General features: G+C 36.9%; 1 protein-coding gene across 4 annotated transcripts; it reads left to right on the top strand.

Moving 5' to 3' along the window:
- Positions 1–5347: 5347 nt before the first annotated feature.
- LOC110791088 (probable serine/threonine-protein kinase PBL21) lies at positions 5348–12634 on the top strand. 4 transcript variants are annotated; one of them, XM_056843071.1, is made up of 8 exons: positions 5348–5366; positions 6057–6151; positions 6242–6277; positions 6368–6531; positions 6695–6884; positions 10290–10681; positions 11479–11864; positions 11950–12634. In XM_056843071.1, the coding sequence occupies exons 2-7, from the start codon at positions 6061–6063 to the stop codon at positions 11740–11742; spliced, it is 1137 nt and encodes a 378-aa protein (XP_056699049.1). In that variant the 5' UTR covers positions 5348–5366; positions 6057–6060; the 3' UTR covers positions 11743–11864; positions 11950–12634. The 4 variants fall into 4 exon arrangements, with proteins under 4 accessions (XP_056699049.1, XP_056699048.1, XP_021851536.1 ...); XM_056843070.1 differs by lacking the exon at positions 5348–5366 and adding an exon at positions 5376–5727 and having other exon boundaries at positions 11479–11793; XM_021995844.2 differs by lacking the exon at positions 5348–5366 and adding an exon at positions 5376–5727.
- The last annotated feature ends 2521 nt before the right edge of the window (positions 12635–15155 follow it).

The raw sequence follows: 15155 nt of genomic DNA, 5'->3' as shown, positions 1-15155 counted from the left end.
TCCACTGCAACACATTCGAACAGCATATGATGCTGTATACAGATTCCGATGCCATGTGGTGCAAAGTGTTTCCCTCCACACTGCTGGGAGTGGCGTCCGGGTGGTATAAGGGACTGCCAAAGGGATCAGTGTACAATTACCGACAATTAGAAGCAGAGTTCATGCTCCGGTTTATCAGTCGGCAGCAGAGAAAGAAAACGTCAGGAGAACTAATGGCAGTCACCCAAAGGAGCGGGGAGTCCTTGAGAGATTACCTCACCAGGTTCAACAACGAGTCCACCAGCATACCAAACTTGCAACAAGAGATAGCCGTAGTGGCCCTGATGAGAGGAATGAACCACTGCGAGTTCAAAAAATACTTGGGAAGGAAATCCTTCACGGATCTGGGAAGCGCACTGGTGAAGGCCCATGAATACATCAAAAGCGATGAGCTGATGACAATCCCAAACCATTATCAGTCGGCACCGACTAGAAATGTCGCACCTAGGCCGGCTCAGCCGGCGCAACAACAACAGAGTATAGGGGATTCAGGAAAGATGATCAGAGGAGAGACCTCCGAGGGAGAGATCACCAGAAACAGTCAACCAACGCCTACCCCACTTTTCATGAATGCACCCCATTGAATACCCCAAGAGCCGCAATTTACAACGTCAACAAAAATGAAAACTGGAAAAGGCCTCCACCAATGAGCGACAAACCCAGACCACAGTCGAAGTACTGTGCATTCCATGACGACTGTGGACACTATACGGAAGAGTGCAGAGATTTGAAAGATAACATCGAAGATATGATCAGGAGAGGCTACTTGACACAATATAAAGCCCGGCAGGGCAACAGCAACCAGCAGAATAGCAGCCGGCAGAGCAATAACACAAACAACAGATTACCAGCCACCCAAACACCACTCAGAATAGAACAAAAGGCACCAGAAACCAGCCGCAGCGGAGAGGCTAGAAATAATGGCCAAAAAGGGCCGACAGTATGGGTCATATCCGGCGAACCATGCCATGGAGGAACAATCAGTGGAGCAGGTAGAAGCCTGGGCGAGCACCGCCACCTGGTAAACTATCATAGCGCCAGGAAATGGCCATCACCCCCCAGTCATGCCGAACATCTCGTTCACCCCTGCTGACTGCCGCGGAATCATATACCCCCACGACGACCCACTGGTTTTGGGCCTCGAAATAGCGAACTTTCCAGTAACAAGAATACTGGTGGATGGAGGGAGTTCAGCGAACATTATCTTCCGGGAAGCCTTCATTCAGCTGAAAATAGACGAAAAGGAGCTCACGAGAGTCAACTATCCGGTGATAGGATTCTCCGGAGCCACTGTCTTTCCGGAAGGTAGCATCAGGCTACCGGTATAGATCGGAGAAGGTAGCACCGTAAGGGACCTAATGGTAGACTTCTTGGTAATCAAAGTGCCAGCTGCGTACAACGTCATCGTGGGTCGGCCATTCATCCACGACGCACAGGCAGTAGTATCGACATACCATCTAACCATGATATACATGTCAAATTTCGAGAAGGCAGAGAGAATCCGAGGCAGTCAAGAGTCAGCAAGATCATGCTACTTGACGGCATTAAAAACACCAGGCCGACTGACCCCATCCATGAATATAACAAGGGAGGCAGCAACGAAAAGACATGCAAAAGGCCAAGCTCCAAAATCAGAAGGGGAACAATCTCTGTTGCCCAAGAAGGAGGAAAGGCAGAAACATGAGGCACCCAAAATTGAAAGCATCGAGAAGGGGGCTACCTTACCCAGGCTAGAGGCCGGAGGAGAAGTGGAGGAAATTGAGCTGGTGGAAGGAGAGCAGGGCAGAACAGTGAAGATAGAAACCGACATTGACCCAGAGTTGCGGGTAAACATGATCGGTCTGTTGCGAGAACACGCTGATGTGTTTGCATTCTCTGCAGAAGAAATGCCAGGTATAATCCCGGATGTAATCGAGCACCGACTGAACGTCGACAGATCAATAAGGCCGGTAAAACAAAAGAAAAGAAACTTCTCAACCGAAAAAAATCAAGCAATATAGGAAGAGGTAGAAAAGTTGCTAGCAGCGGGATTCATTGAACCATGCGACTACCCGGAATGGTTGGCCAACGTCGTAATGGTTAAAAAAATCAAACGGCTCGTGGAGAATGTGTGTAGATTTCACAAATCTGAACAGAGCATGCCCTAAGGATTGTTATCCACTGCCGAGAATTGACAGGCTAGTCGACTCAACATCCGGCCACGCACTGCTCCGCTTCCTCGACGCATTTTCCGGATACCACCAAGTCAGCCTTGCAAAGGCCGACAGGAAAAAAGCAGCGTTCATCACTGAGAGGGGAGTGTTCAGTTACAAAGCCATGCCGTTTGGGCTAAAGAACGCCGGGGCAACATACCAAAAGCTGGTCGACAGAGTGTTGCAAAACAAAAAGGCCGCAACATCGAAGTATACGTAGACGACTCTATAGTAAAAAGCAAATTGGAAAGCGACCATGTGGATGACCTCAGGGAAACGTTCGAAACTCTACGCCGGTACCAGATGAAACTGAACCCCAAGAAATGTGTGTTCGGGGTGGAATCGGGGAAGTTCTTAGGTTTCCTTGTCAGCGAGAGAGGTATCGACGCAAACCCAGATAAGGTAGAAGCAATACTCAATCTACCTCAGCCAAAAAGCATCAAGGATGTACAAAGGCTGACAGGAAGAATGGCAGCCCTGACAAGATTCGTTAGCAAGCCAGCCGGCATGTCGATCCCATTCTTCAACACTCTTAAGCAGAACGGAAAATTTCAATGGGGAGAAACCAAAGAAAGAGCCTTTGAGAAGATTAAAGACCACCTTCGAGCCTTGCCAACAATAGCCAGGCCGAAAGAGGGCGACAAGCTGCAGTTGTATGTGTCCGCTTCAGCCCAAACCATCGCTGCCGTACTAATAAGCGAAAAAGACAAAGTCCAGCAGCCGATATACTTTGTCAGCCACATTTTGAATCCGGCAGAAGCAAGATACTCACTGATAGTGAAAATAGCCTATGCAGTCCTGATAGCCGCCAGAAAACTCAGACCATACTTTGATGCGCACACCATAGAAATCATGACGAACTTCCCATTAGAGAAAGCTTTGCAAAAAATGGATACAGCCGGCAGGCTGTTGCGATGGGCAATAGAGCTGTCGGAATATGATCTAGAATTCCACCCGCGCAATGCAATAAAAGCCCAAGCCTTGGCCGACTTCGTAGTCGAAGCATCTTATCAGGAGGATGAAGCCAAAGCAGAATCCTGGGAAGTATCAGTGGACGGATCAGCCGCTCAGTCGGGAGCGGGAGCCGGCGTTGTCATGACTTCTCCGACAGGAGATAAATTCGAATACGCAATCATATTCACTTTTACAGCTTCGAACAACGAAGCAGAGTTTGAGGCAGCCATCGCAGGGGTACAACTATGTTTGTTGGCAGATGCCAAGAGGATAATAATGACAACAGATTCTCAGTTGGTGGCGAATCAGTTTTCAGGAGAGTACGAAACCAAAGAACCGTCAATGCGGCAATACCGAGAAAAATTGAAAACACCCACAGCGAAGTTGGAAGCTTTTGAGATCGTACTGGTCCCTAGAGCGCTAAACACTGCCGCAGACAGCCTAGCAAAACTAGCCAATTCGAAAGCAATCGAGCTCAATAGATTAGTAATGATAGAGATCATGCACAGAAGAAGCACAGAGGATAAACGGAAAGAAGTAATGGTCATCACGGCAAACACAGAATGGTACGACAATATCTGGACGTACAATTACCATGTCCACAACCGGAACATATACTTTTGTATAGTATTTCAATCTAGTTTTAGAGAGGAAGTTATCCAAATACACTTTTGGTTAAAAAATCAATTCTATATGTTTTTTCTTTGGATCAAACAAATTATAATGGTCTTTTTTTTCTTTGTTTATGCGGAAACAACCTAATTACCAATTATTAGTGGCGATACAGCGAAAACCAAATACACTTTTGGTTAAAAAATCAATTCTATATGTTTTTTCTTTTGGATCAAACAAATTATAATGGTCTTTTTTTTCTTTGTTTATGCGGAAACAACCTAATTACCAATTATTAGTGGCGATACAGCGAAAACCTAAAATCTATACTATTACTAAAACTCTTAGGCAAGAAATGTCATCTCGTCACATGTCACTTCACGTATCGTCAACTTTGACATGACATCTCATGTAATTTTCTTAGTCGTGAAAAAATGTTAATTATAGGTTTTGAACCTATGACCTATCATCTGGTAAACACATATTTAAACCACTATGCCACAACTCATTTTGATATTCCTTATACGTTCAAAATTATATTAACTCAATATAATTAGAAAAATGGTCTGAATCAATTCTTAATAGTCTCACATCACTAATTAGTCATTACTTTCGCAAGTTACTAATCCTTACATTATAAATTTATTAAAGCATACTCAAAGCAAGATATATTGTAATGTAAAAATTAATTTAGACTCAAAATGAGTTACATAATGATCTAATTGATCCATGTTTATACTATCCAGAGCATCGCCCAGGACACTAACTAGTTCTTTCCTCAAATCCTTTCTTCAACTGTCTTGTTTTCTATATCGAAGCACCATTAAATAATTCATCTTTTCACTGCACGCTTATAAATGTTTTATTTTATGTCGTGTACAAATTGGTTTTAAACTCGATAATTGAATTGAATCAAGTTAAGTCATACTCCAATGGTTTTCTTGGCCTATTGGTTAAGACTGAGGACCTGTGTACAATAGGTCTCAGGTTCGAATCCCCCTACCCCCCTTTGTAATTTATATTGCCCTTGAGCCTCATTCGCACCAAAAAAACCAATTACGTAGTAATTTATTACATGCAACAAGTCACCTTATAACCATTGGAGTTTTTTGGTCGGATACAAATCAGTTATTTTCATAAAGTTGTATTTATTGTAAATTGCTACTCCGTACATATGTTGTTGTTATACGTGTATATACATTAAGCTGATTTTTTTTTTAAGCTGACCTAACCCGATTACCCGCATTTTTTATTCAATTATTTTTCATTTTTCGGATTCAATTTCTATTTTCTGAACATTTTTCATAACCCTACTTTATGTAACGACCCTAAAATGGATAAAAAGGGGCAGTAAACAAAAAAGTTGACTACACCAATCCCCACCGCAACGTTTAAATGTTGAAATTAAAACCAATTTTAAATTACAGAAAAATCCCAGGTTACACTTTGCTAGTGAGAGAAAGTTAGAGAGAGAAAATTATGGAGAACGACCTTCAACGATCATCAATATTCAACCCCAGGGCCCCACCTTCTTTATATCCATTTTCATCCCCAAAAAATAAAAAAAAGGTTAACACTTTTTATTACTACTAGTCCCGAAAAATTAAAAATTTATACCGAGTGTGTAATGAGCTAAGAAGTTGAGAAAATTATCTTCAAATCGGATTTCTTTCCTTATTAATTTCTCAAATTTCCAGCTTTATCCCCTTCAAAAATCACAAAAATCACAAAAATCACAAAAATCATTTTTTTTTCTGCTCTAAGAACCCTTTAGAGAATTGATTTTTTATTTCCTTTCTAGAATTTTTCGATTTTTTTAGTGAATTTGTAACAATTAAGTTCATCGTTTGTATTTGTATATAAATATGAGTAATTTGTTGTGTAGTAAAATAATCGTCTCTGCTTCAGTTCGTTAAGATCTGCTTCCAAGGTTTTTGTTCTCTTCTGTTTATCTTTATTTGCTTATTCTTCATCATTTTCGGGTTGTCTTTATCTCTTTCATTTCTCCTGTTTTTATTTTTATTTTTTATTTCTCTGGGTTCTACTTGCTGGGTTTAAGTTTAATTTGAAATTTTAAGTACTGGGTTTTGTTTAAATTGAAAATTTGGATAATGAGTTATGTTTAATTTGAAGTTCTAAGTAATGGATTATATTTAATTTGAAATTGATAGTAATGGGTTGTGCTTAATTGAGAATAGTTGGGGTTTAAGTTCAAATGGGTACTTAACGCTCATTTTTAAAATTTCCGTGTTTTAGCAGAAAAATGGTGGGGTGTTTTTCTTGCTTTGTTTCCCGGAAAAAGATTGTGAAGATCGAAGATACTGATCGGGCTCGATCTGCTTCTCTTGGTTCAGGTATATAAGTTGATACCTTTGTAATAATGTGCATTGTTTTTATGTGTTTGATTTTTACTAATTTCTGCTGGAAGTGGTTGATTTATGCAGTGGATAGGCAGAGAAAAGATAGTTTGGATGTGATTGGTGAGTTGATACATTGTTTTATTGATGTTATTATGATGTTTTGTTGAACCAAGTTTCTGATTGTTGGAGAAAATGTGCATTTTTATGTAGAGAATGGTAGTGGTGATGCTAACAAGGCTGCTCGGACAAAAAGTCCGGCGAAAGCCTTCACTTATCGTGAACTTTGTATCGCCACTGGAATGTTTAATGCTGCTAATAACATTGGTGAAGGTGGTTTTGGGAAGGTTTTCAAGGGAAGGTTGGAGACTGGGGAGGTTAGTGGTTAAAACTTTTTTTGTTATTCTTTTGCAACTTAATACTAGTTATAGTTTAAATGCTAGTTCGGAGTATATGTTTTCGTGGCCAAATATTTGGCTTCTTATATCTTTGATAAATTAAACTTAAAAGGTTAATCTGAGGTACTGCATTTGTTGGCAGATTGTTGCAATCAAACAATTAAATCATGAAGGAGTTCAAGGGAGTCAGGAATTTATTATCGAAGTTCTCATGCTTAGCCTTCTTCACCACCCCAATCTTATGGGCTTAAAAGGCTATTGTACTGATGGTGATGAAAAACTCTTAATTTACGAGTACATGCCTCAGGGTAGCTTGGAGGACCACTTATTTGGTAAGAAACGCATCTTTGGATTAAGTTTGAAGATCTATGATATTATGCTTGTTTATAGTCGTGTTTCTGGTGTTTATTCTTGTTTAGGTAGCAACTTTACCACTATATGCTTGAGTGATAAATACTTTTTTCTTTCCAGATTATGGCATGTTGATCAAATGTAATGAGTAGTGAGGTGTAGAAATATAATAATGCGGTTTATGTTTCTCATGGATTCTGGAGAACAGTGTCTGCTTACTTTGACTATTCGTGCATCATGCTCATTTTTGTATTTAACTACATTGTAAGCATTGAAATTGGTGTCAGTATGCCGGTTTTCCCTTTTCTTTTATGGCTTTGTCTTAAAGAAGTATTCTGTGTTAGATGGGATCTAATAAATAAATCCAATGGGAATGCGGTATGATCAGTAAATGACGTCTACGCGGGGAGGATGATTCCTTATGACTGGTTGTACTATATTATTAATATTGTGGTCTGACAATAAATATCGATGTCATGAGGAAAAAGTTGATACATGAACTATATATAAATCGCAGTATCAGATGTAGAGATCGGAATTTTATATAAATGTTAATGGGTACTGATGTAATCATCTGTCATATTGAAGGCCTTGAAGCAGAGTTGATAGTCTGGATATATGCCTTGCTAGGGACTAGGGTAATATCATGTTCTTGCCAGTGAAAATTCGTTATTGTGCTTACCCCTCTGTGTTTAAGTGAACTAACACATTGGATTCAAATGATACTCAACACTCTTATGCCTTCTACCTTCTGGGTGCTTACCATTTCCATATAATCATTATTAAAGGATTTAGGATGCCACTGATTTAAAAGGATACTAAAAGAAACAGGAAAGAATTTCTTTTAAATGTACTTTCTCAGGGATTGGAGGTTGAAGTTTGGGTTGCGAGTTATCCAAATGATGTCTAGAGACTAGAGCTACCTAGTGGTTTTTCTAAAGAAACTGTCAAGTTATGAGTGCATGCATCACCATATTTCTGTTTTTATTGACTTAAAATTTAAAGGAGAGTTTGTTTATCTATTACATCGTCTGAAGCTGAGATTGGGTTAGACTTGAGGTATAGATTTGCTCATTAAAACATTAGTTGATACTAGGTTTATGGGAAGTATTAGCACTGGGCTATTGAGGTTAAAGTGGCTTCCACATTGAAGGAAGGTTGTGATTTGTTCGAGGAGGTTCAGCTGTTATGTTGGTTTACTGGTAACCTAGAATGATCCATGGTGGCTGGGATATGTAGTGCAACCCTCACGGTCATGAAATAAACTTCTCCATGAAAAGTTAAAAAGATATGTGGTTGGTTTATCAGTTCTTGGGAAGCTTAGTACATAACTACATACTATATAGTTTCGATCCTTCACATAAATATAGGTTTCTTTGATGATGGCCTTACCCCGTGATTTGATGTGGAGTTATTGAACTTGGATTGCTTGTTAAGGATCATCTTTGTAGCAAGAATGTGAGTGTATGGGGTCTTACTACAAATTTTCATTGGCGTAAAGTTGGGAGAGTAGGCATGCATCCCTTTTCATTTAACATTGAAACCTCTAAATACAGAGACTCAGATCACGTAAGACCATATTGGAAGTTTGACAGTCTATTACATAAACTGAAGCGTGCAAGTAATCATTTCAAAGTAAAAGTGCACCAAATATAGTCATCTGTACCACACACCCTCACTGTAGCAAGAATGTGACTGCATGGAGTGCCTTAACTACGTAGCCAATGTAAGTTCTTCGGCTGTAAAGTTCGGACTCTTGGGAGAGTAGGCATGCATTTCTATTTGTATAACATCCCTACCTTCATATAAGGAAACTCTGCAGATCACGCACACGACAATATTGGAAGTCGAGTGCTTAACAGTCTAGCCATTAACTGAAGCATGTAATTAACTAATTCAAATTAGGAATGCATCTACCATTTAGACCACAAAAGATCCATCATATGTCAATTTACAGCATATCCGGGTATCTAGGGGCTATTACAGAACATTCCTTAAATTCCCAGTTTGTCTTGCGGAGACAGTAACTTTAGATGCGCTAACAATTGGATCTGAATCAACGATAAGTGTATCTTTCTTTCTGATTTTATAGAAGGAACGCTGTTTCTATTTGTCACTAGTATTATTGTTATTTCTACGATCACGAGGATTCAAAGGTGCGATTATCCTATCATGTCTGTATTATGTATGCAGTTTACTTTAAATTTGCAATTTGTGTGTTCTAGTTTTCCAAGAGGTTGGGATAAACATGTATAATAGCCAGGTCAGTGCAAGGAAGGGTTAGGTTAATGCTTGAAATGTGAATTTGTATTTGGGTTATGGTGCTTATATATACAGTTAATCAATTGCGTATTTTGAAGGGTTCACAATGATTAGTTTGTGGGTGTATAAGTAAAAATATGATTCAGAGACCATTATAGGTTGTTTGAAATAATTGGCACCAAAAGCAGCTATGTAATGGATACAAGGTGCTGCTGTTTTTTGCCTAGACCTCAGAAAAAGATGCCGATAGCTAAAAGTAAAGATTCTTACTTTTTTGTTACTCTGCTCTTTTCTGTTAGAAAAACTGTGTGATATCTTTATCACTATCACATTGCAACCATTGATACTAAAGCAATACATGTTCGATTAGTTTTTTGTAACGTATATAAGATATACGAGTATTTGAGAATTCTGATTCTTACACTCTTGACCTCAAAACTAATTAGTTAAGACTTCTAGACTACTTTGTCAACTGTAAATAAAATAATCATATACTGCAGTGCACTTATTGAGGGATGTAGAGTAATTTTTGGGATATTGAGGGGAGGTGGCTGTTTCTAGGGGCATATGATGTAACAAATAGAGTTTAACATGTCTTGATCAAGCAGGTAGGTATTCGTGATATTTTGATAATTGTCTAATTATTCAGGACATATCCTCGGTCCCCTCAACAATGCAAATTAATAAGAGTTTCTGAGCCCACCCATGTGTTTTCTTGAGTCATATTACTATCAGGAATTTTTTCCGTACACTCTTGCTCAATTGATCACTAGTTCATGACCCTTTTTTGTTGACATTTATCAACCAGTATCCTATTCATAGTACTTTTATTTCTTGGAGTTTCTTTGTAGCATATAGATTTTACATGCCAAATTTGGATTCTTTTGGGTATTTGGTAAAAGTGATATGCAGTGCTATGGTTTCAATATCCTGTTTAGATTTGGCTTGAGTTTTCTTCCTTTTGTTCATACCCTTTTCTTTTCTTTTCTTTTCCCCTTATGTATTAATTTGAACTTCATTGCCTGATTGGGTATAATTTGAAGTCAGAACTAAATGCTAATTTTATTTAGAATTATATATTCATGATATTAACACCTGATTTTCGCTATTGGGGTACATCTCAGACTTGGGCCCTGATCAGGTTCCCTTGGATTGGAACACACGCATGAAAATTGCTGTTGATACAGCAAGGGGTCTGGAGTATCTCCATTGCAAAGCCAATCCACCTGTTATCTTCCGGGATTTGAAACCTGCGAATATATTACTGGATAATGACTTCAATGCCAGACTGTCTGACTTTGGGCTGGCCAAGTTGGGACCTGTTGGTGACAAGACCCATGTCTCTACTCGTGTGATGGGAACATATGGATACTGTGCACCTGAATATGCCTTGAGTGGTAAACTGACTGTAAAATCTGATATCTTTAGCTTGGGTGTTGTTTTATTGGAAATCCTCACTGGGCGCAAGGCAATTGACCCAAGTAGGAGTCGTGCAGAGCAAAACTTAGTTACTTGGGTAAGTTATCTTCTTATAAATTGTTTTTCATCTATTACAGTTCTTATACTCATAGTATGCATATGCATGGCAAAACATTCTACTCCGTATCAGTTAGTGTTAAACAATGTTTGTTCACCAATATTATCCCAAAATATTCAGATATTTTTCACAATATCCCCAAACATACCCTTTTTAGTACCCAGGTGAACTGAATGCACTCCACGCTCAGTGCTGGAGGGAGGGACTTTAAGTGGGGTCACGTGACCCCACTTGCCAAAAAAAATTAACCTAATTTTAGTTAACTTTTTCATCAATTTTTTTTTTAAAAATACTTAACTTTAGTTAATTTTCATTAATTTTTAAGTAGTGACCACTCTACCTGTACTTTTTGGATTCACCACTGTCCATGCTGAACAAAAAAAGCGTTACATTGGACTGACAGTGACAAATATGAAACCTCCCTCCCCTCAGTTTAAAGAAAAGGGAATACCCCGTATTTGATTAGATCTAAGACTATTGGATGTACATTGTAACATATTTTCCCCATATGTCAACAAATACAATCTGTCTGTAAATTTTCATCTCATATACTTGGCTTTCCCGGGATGAGGTTCTTGCTTTTTATCCTTTCGCATATATTTTACCTAAGATTTTGCTCCGGTATTTACTTTACTGTATGTTTTTGTCATCTATCTTTAACAGAAATAAGTAAAATTCTTTATTTGTTGTTCATAAGCAATAATTGAGTGAATAACTAAATATTGGAATTACATAAACATATTCCATATACTCCGTATAACCTTAATTCTGTGCAGGCACGGCCTATCTTCAGGGAGCGGAAGAAATTTGACATGCTGCCTGACCCAGCAATGAAGGGTGGATTTTCTACTCGATGTCTTCATCATGCGATTGCAATAGCTGCCATGTGTCTCCAGGAGGAACCCATGTACCGACCCCTCATCAGTGATGTAGTTGTAGCGCTTGAATATGTGGCTTCACAACCTTACAATCCCGAAGCTTCTGCACACCGTAGCCCAACCCAGCCTTCACCTTCACATCGTGATCGAAGCAGATACTAGAATAAGTAAAACAAGTCACAACATCCTATCTAAACATAATTGTACAAAGTGGTGAGAGTGAAAACAAGTTTGTTTGAGTTATATTATATATGGTTGGTATTTTTTAGGTCAGAGAGAATAAGGTAAATACTCTAATTCTTTTTAATCACTCCTGCTTCTTGGTTGAAATTTATCTTTTATTTATTGAGTTTTCATTGTTTCGTGCAGGTGGTATTTCAGTTTGTGAATAGAAGACTTATATTGGGTTGCTGTGATTTGTTCGAGGATACAATTGTTTCAGTGTCGTGGTCGGCTTGGTAGCTTTTCAGATGCTGTTTGTTGTAGTTGAGTAGGTTGTTTCAAATGAGAGTGACATAGAGACAGAGAGGGAGATGTAGGTTTTGCACAGTTAGTTGAAGAAGCTGCTAAAGCTTGTTCCTTTTAGCTCTTAGCATGAAATGGAACAATTGTTCTGTTTTGGTCCTTTGGGAATTTCAATTCCTTTTTCCTTTTTTTTGGTGGGGATATCCATCGATGCTCGTAAGTTTTATCATACAGCCGGGTGCAGCTATAGGAAGGTACACTCAAGGCTGTTTTGAGTGGTGCCTGTATGACACAAGTTGTAGACCGCTTTGCGTGGAGGTGGCTTACACTCTTGGCCGGGAGTGCCATAAACATGCTCGATATTGTAGATTGGCCAACTGCGCGGTGTACTGTTTTACAGATTGCTCAAGTTCTCGTCTTCATCTTTTCTGTTTGTTGATGGCAATTCTTTCTTAAGATGAAATTTCACAACGATTTATTGTGAGATTGAGGGTGATTATTTCTCATTCTAGGCATACATTTTTCCATTTCTTAATACTTGAACATTTCACAATTTCTTATATAGGACAAGTTAAGTATTCTGGCTCAAGTTCTCGTCTTCATCTTTTCTATTGCCTTAATTTTATTAGGACATGTTTTATTTTATTAGATTCACTTCAAATCTCAATGAATACTTTTAATTTACGGTTTTTTCATGAAATGTTCTTGAGCTTTCACGAAATTCACTAAATACCTCTGCGTGTTTCAAAATATATAGTATACCTATTTTTTTCGTATTGTTCACCAAATACCCCTATTATGACTTTTCGTTAGTCCTCTGTTAAGTCATGTTTATAATTCACCAAATCTAATATATATATATATATATATATATATATATATATATATATATATATATATATATATATATATATATATATATATATATATATATATATATATATATATATATATATATATATATATAAAGGAGGCATATTTGCTGAATTTTTAGAGCGCCACATATGAGTACTAATGGTTTCGGCCAATTAAAAATAAGATTTCTAATTTATTTTTGAATTAAAAAAAATCGATTGCCACGTAGATAATTAATTAGGTGCCACGTAGATATTTTAATTAATTAATTAATTAATTACTAATATATACAACTCTATCTAAAATCAAACACTATAATAATTTAAAAATAAATCTAAAATAAAATTAATCCAAAATCAAACACTAATATAAAATAAAATAAACAAAATTCAATTTAAAATCAAACATTAATCCAATAGGCATATTTGCTGAATTATTAGAGCGCCACGTAGGATTACAAATGGTTTCAGCCAATGAAAAATAAGATTTCTACATTATTTTTGAATTAAAAAAAAATCAATTGCCACGTAGATAATTAATTAGGTGTCACGTAGATGTTTTAATTAATTAATTACTAATATATACAACTCCATCTAAACTCAAACACTCTAATAATTAAAAAATAAATCTAAAATAAAAATTCATCCAAAATCAAAAACACTAATCTTAAATAAAATAAATAAAATTCAATTTAAAATGAAACATTAATCAAATATTAGAGCGTCACGTAGGAAATCTAATGGTTTCGGCCAATGAAAAATAAGATTTTAAAATTAATTTTGAATTTAAAAAGTCGAATGTCATGTAGATAAATAATTAAGTTCCACGTAGATATTTTAATTAATTAATTATATTTATTACGCATATACAATTTCATTAAAAAACAAACACTCTCAAATTAAAAAAAATAAATCTAAAATGAAATTCAATGCAAAATGAAAAACTATTCTAATCTAATACGAAGTATATAAAATTGGTATATACATAAGAGTTTTATTTAAATATAACGATTTAATAGAATCCGTGCATCACTACACGGGCTAAAATCTAGTACACCTAATTATAAACATATTGCATAATATACACCTATTATTAAACTTATTTGCACCAAATACCCAACTACTTTTAAATTGCAGAATTTAATTCTAACGACTAGTTTGCATTTCTAATTTTCCTAGCAATGAAGTAGAGCATTTTGTAATAAATTTCCAGCATTAATTAAACCGGGATTATATTCCATAAAAAGCTGATTACATAAGATATAACATTCGTGGGCTTCATCACAATAAAAATAATCATTCTTACAAATTTATTTCTCGTTGAACCAACTGCGTATGCTACCGATAATTTTGTGGTTACCAAAATCTAAAAATGCAGGAAGTTCATTATAAGCACCAAGATCAGATGGCCATAATAAAACGACAAAACCAGAGATCATCAGATTGGTTGCTGCCCTGCCAACTGCAAACATCATCCTTAGAACACAGATACAAATGGCAAACCAGTGACTATCAAAGAGAATAGGCAAGCAGCTTTTGAGACATGATTTTGTGATCCTAACATTGAAATCAAGCTTTCAACTATTTTCAATTAACCAAAATTCATCAAAATTCCGAACTTGGCATAAATTAATCAAGAGGACACTTTGATGCAAACTTTCTCTCTCTTCCCACCTCTCATGGCTTCCGATTCTATCCAAATTGAAGAACAATATTTCTAAAAATGAAGAACAAAACTAAGGAAGAGAGAAAAGGAATCTGAAAATTTTGTGTTCTAATCCCTATAAATCGAAAAGCTAATCTCTAATTCGAACTTCTAACTTCTCTAATTTTATGCTAATTGTTGTTGCTCATCCTTTACCTACCATGTTGCTGCTGCTATTCCTTCTCCTAATCGCAGCTCAAGAACGAAAAATAAAAACCAAACAGAAAAGAAATCAAAATCTGAAAACGAAATTCAAACTCTGAAGCTACCAATTCAGCTTTCTATTCATCTCCTCTATCCTAATCTCTGAGCTACCCTATTTCTAATCGCTGCAGCTACTCCTCTATCGCGCAACAAAAATCAGACCCCTTATAAAATCGATGCTTGCTTCTTTTATATGGCAAGAAAAATTGAGTATATATATGTTTAACATCAATTATACATGCTCAATTACATTAAACAAATAACAAATTAAAAACCCCAAATTCAAAATCAAGGGTTTGGCTTGCAAAATCGACTCAAAATTCAACAATTTTGAATGAAACCGAGCT

The sequence above is a fragment of the Spinacia oleracea genome, chromosome 4 (genome assembly GCF_020520425.1).
Source record: "Spinacia oleracea cultivar Varoflay chromosome 4, BTI_SOV_V1, whole genome shotgun sequence".
In the NCBI taxonomy this organism is placed as follows: Eukaryota; Viridiplantae; Streptophyta; class Magnoliopsida; order Caryophyllales; family Amaranthaceae; genus Spinacia; species Spinacia oleracea.
The sequence above is the reverse complement of the archived record's forward strand: the minus strand, read 5'-3'. Positions and strand labels throughout refer to the sequence as shown.

Coding starts and splice junctions, on each gene's coding strand:
- LOC110791088 (XM_056843071.1), top strand. CDS start 6,061: ATGGTGGGGTGTTTTTCTTGCTTTGTTTCCCGGAAAAAGATTGTGAAG. Junction 6,278..6,367: donor AGATAGTTTGGATGTGATTG/GTGAGTTGATAC, acceptor ATTTTTATGTAG/AGAATGGTAGTGGTGATGCT. Junction 6,532..6,694: donor GAAGGTTGGAGACTGGGGAG/GTTAGTGGTTAA, acceptor ATTTGTTGGCAG/ATTGTTGCAATCAAACAATT.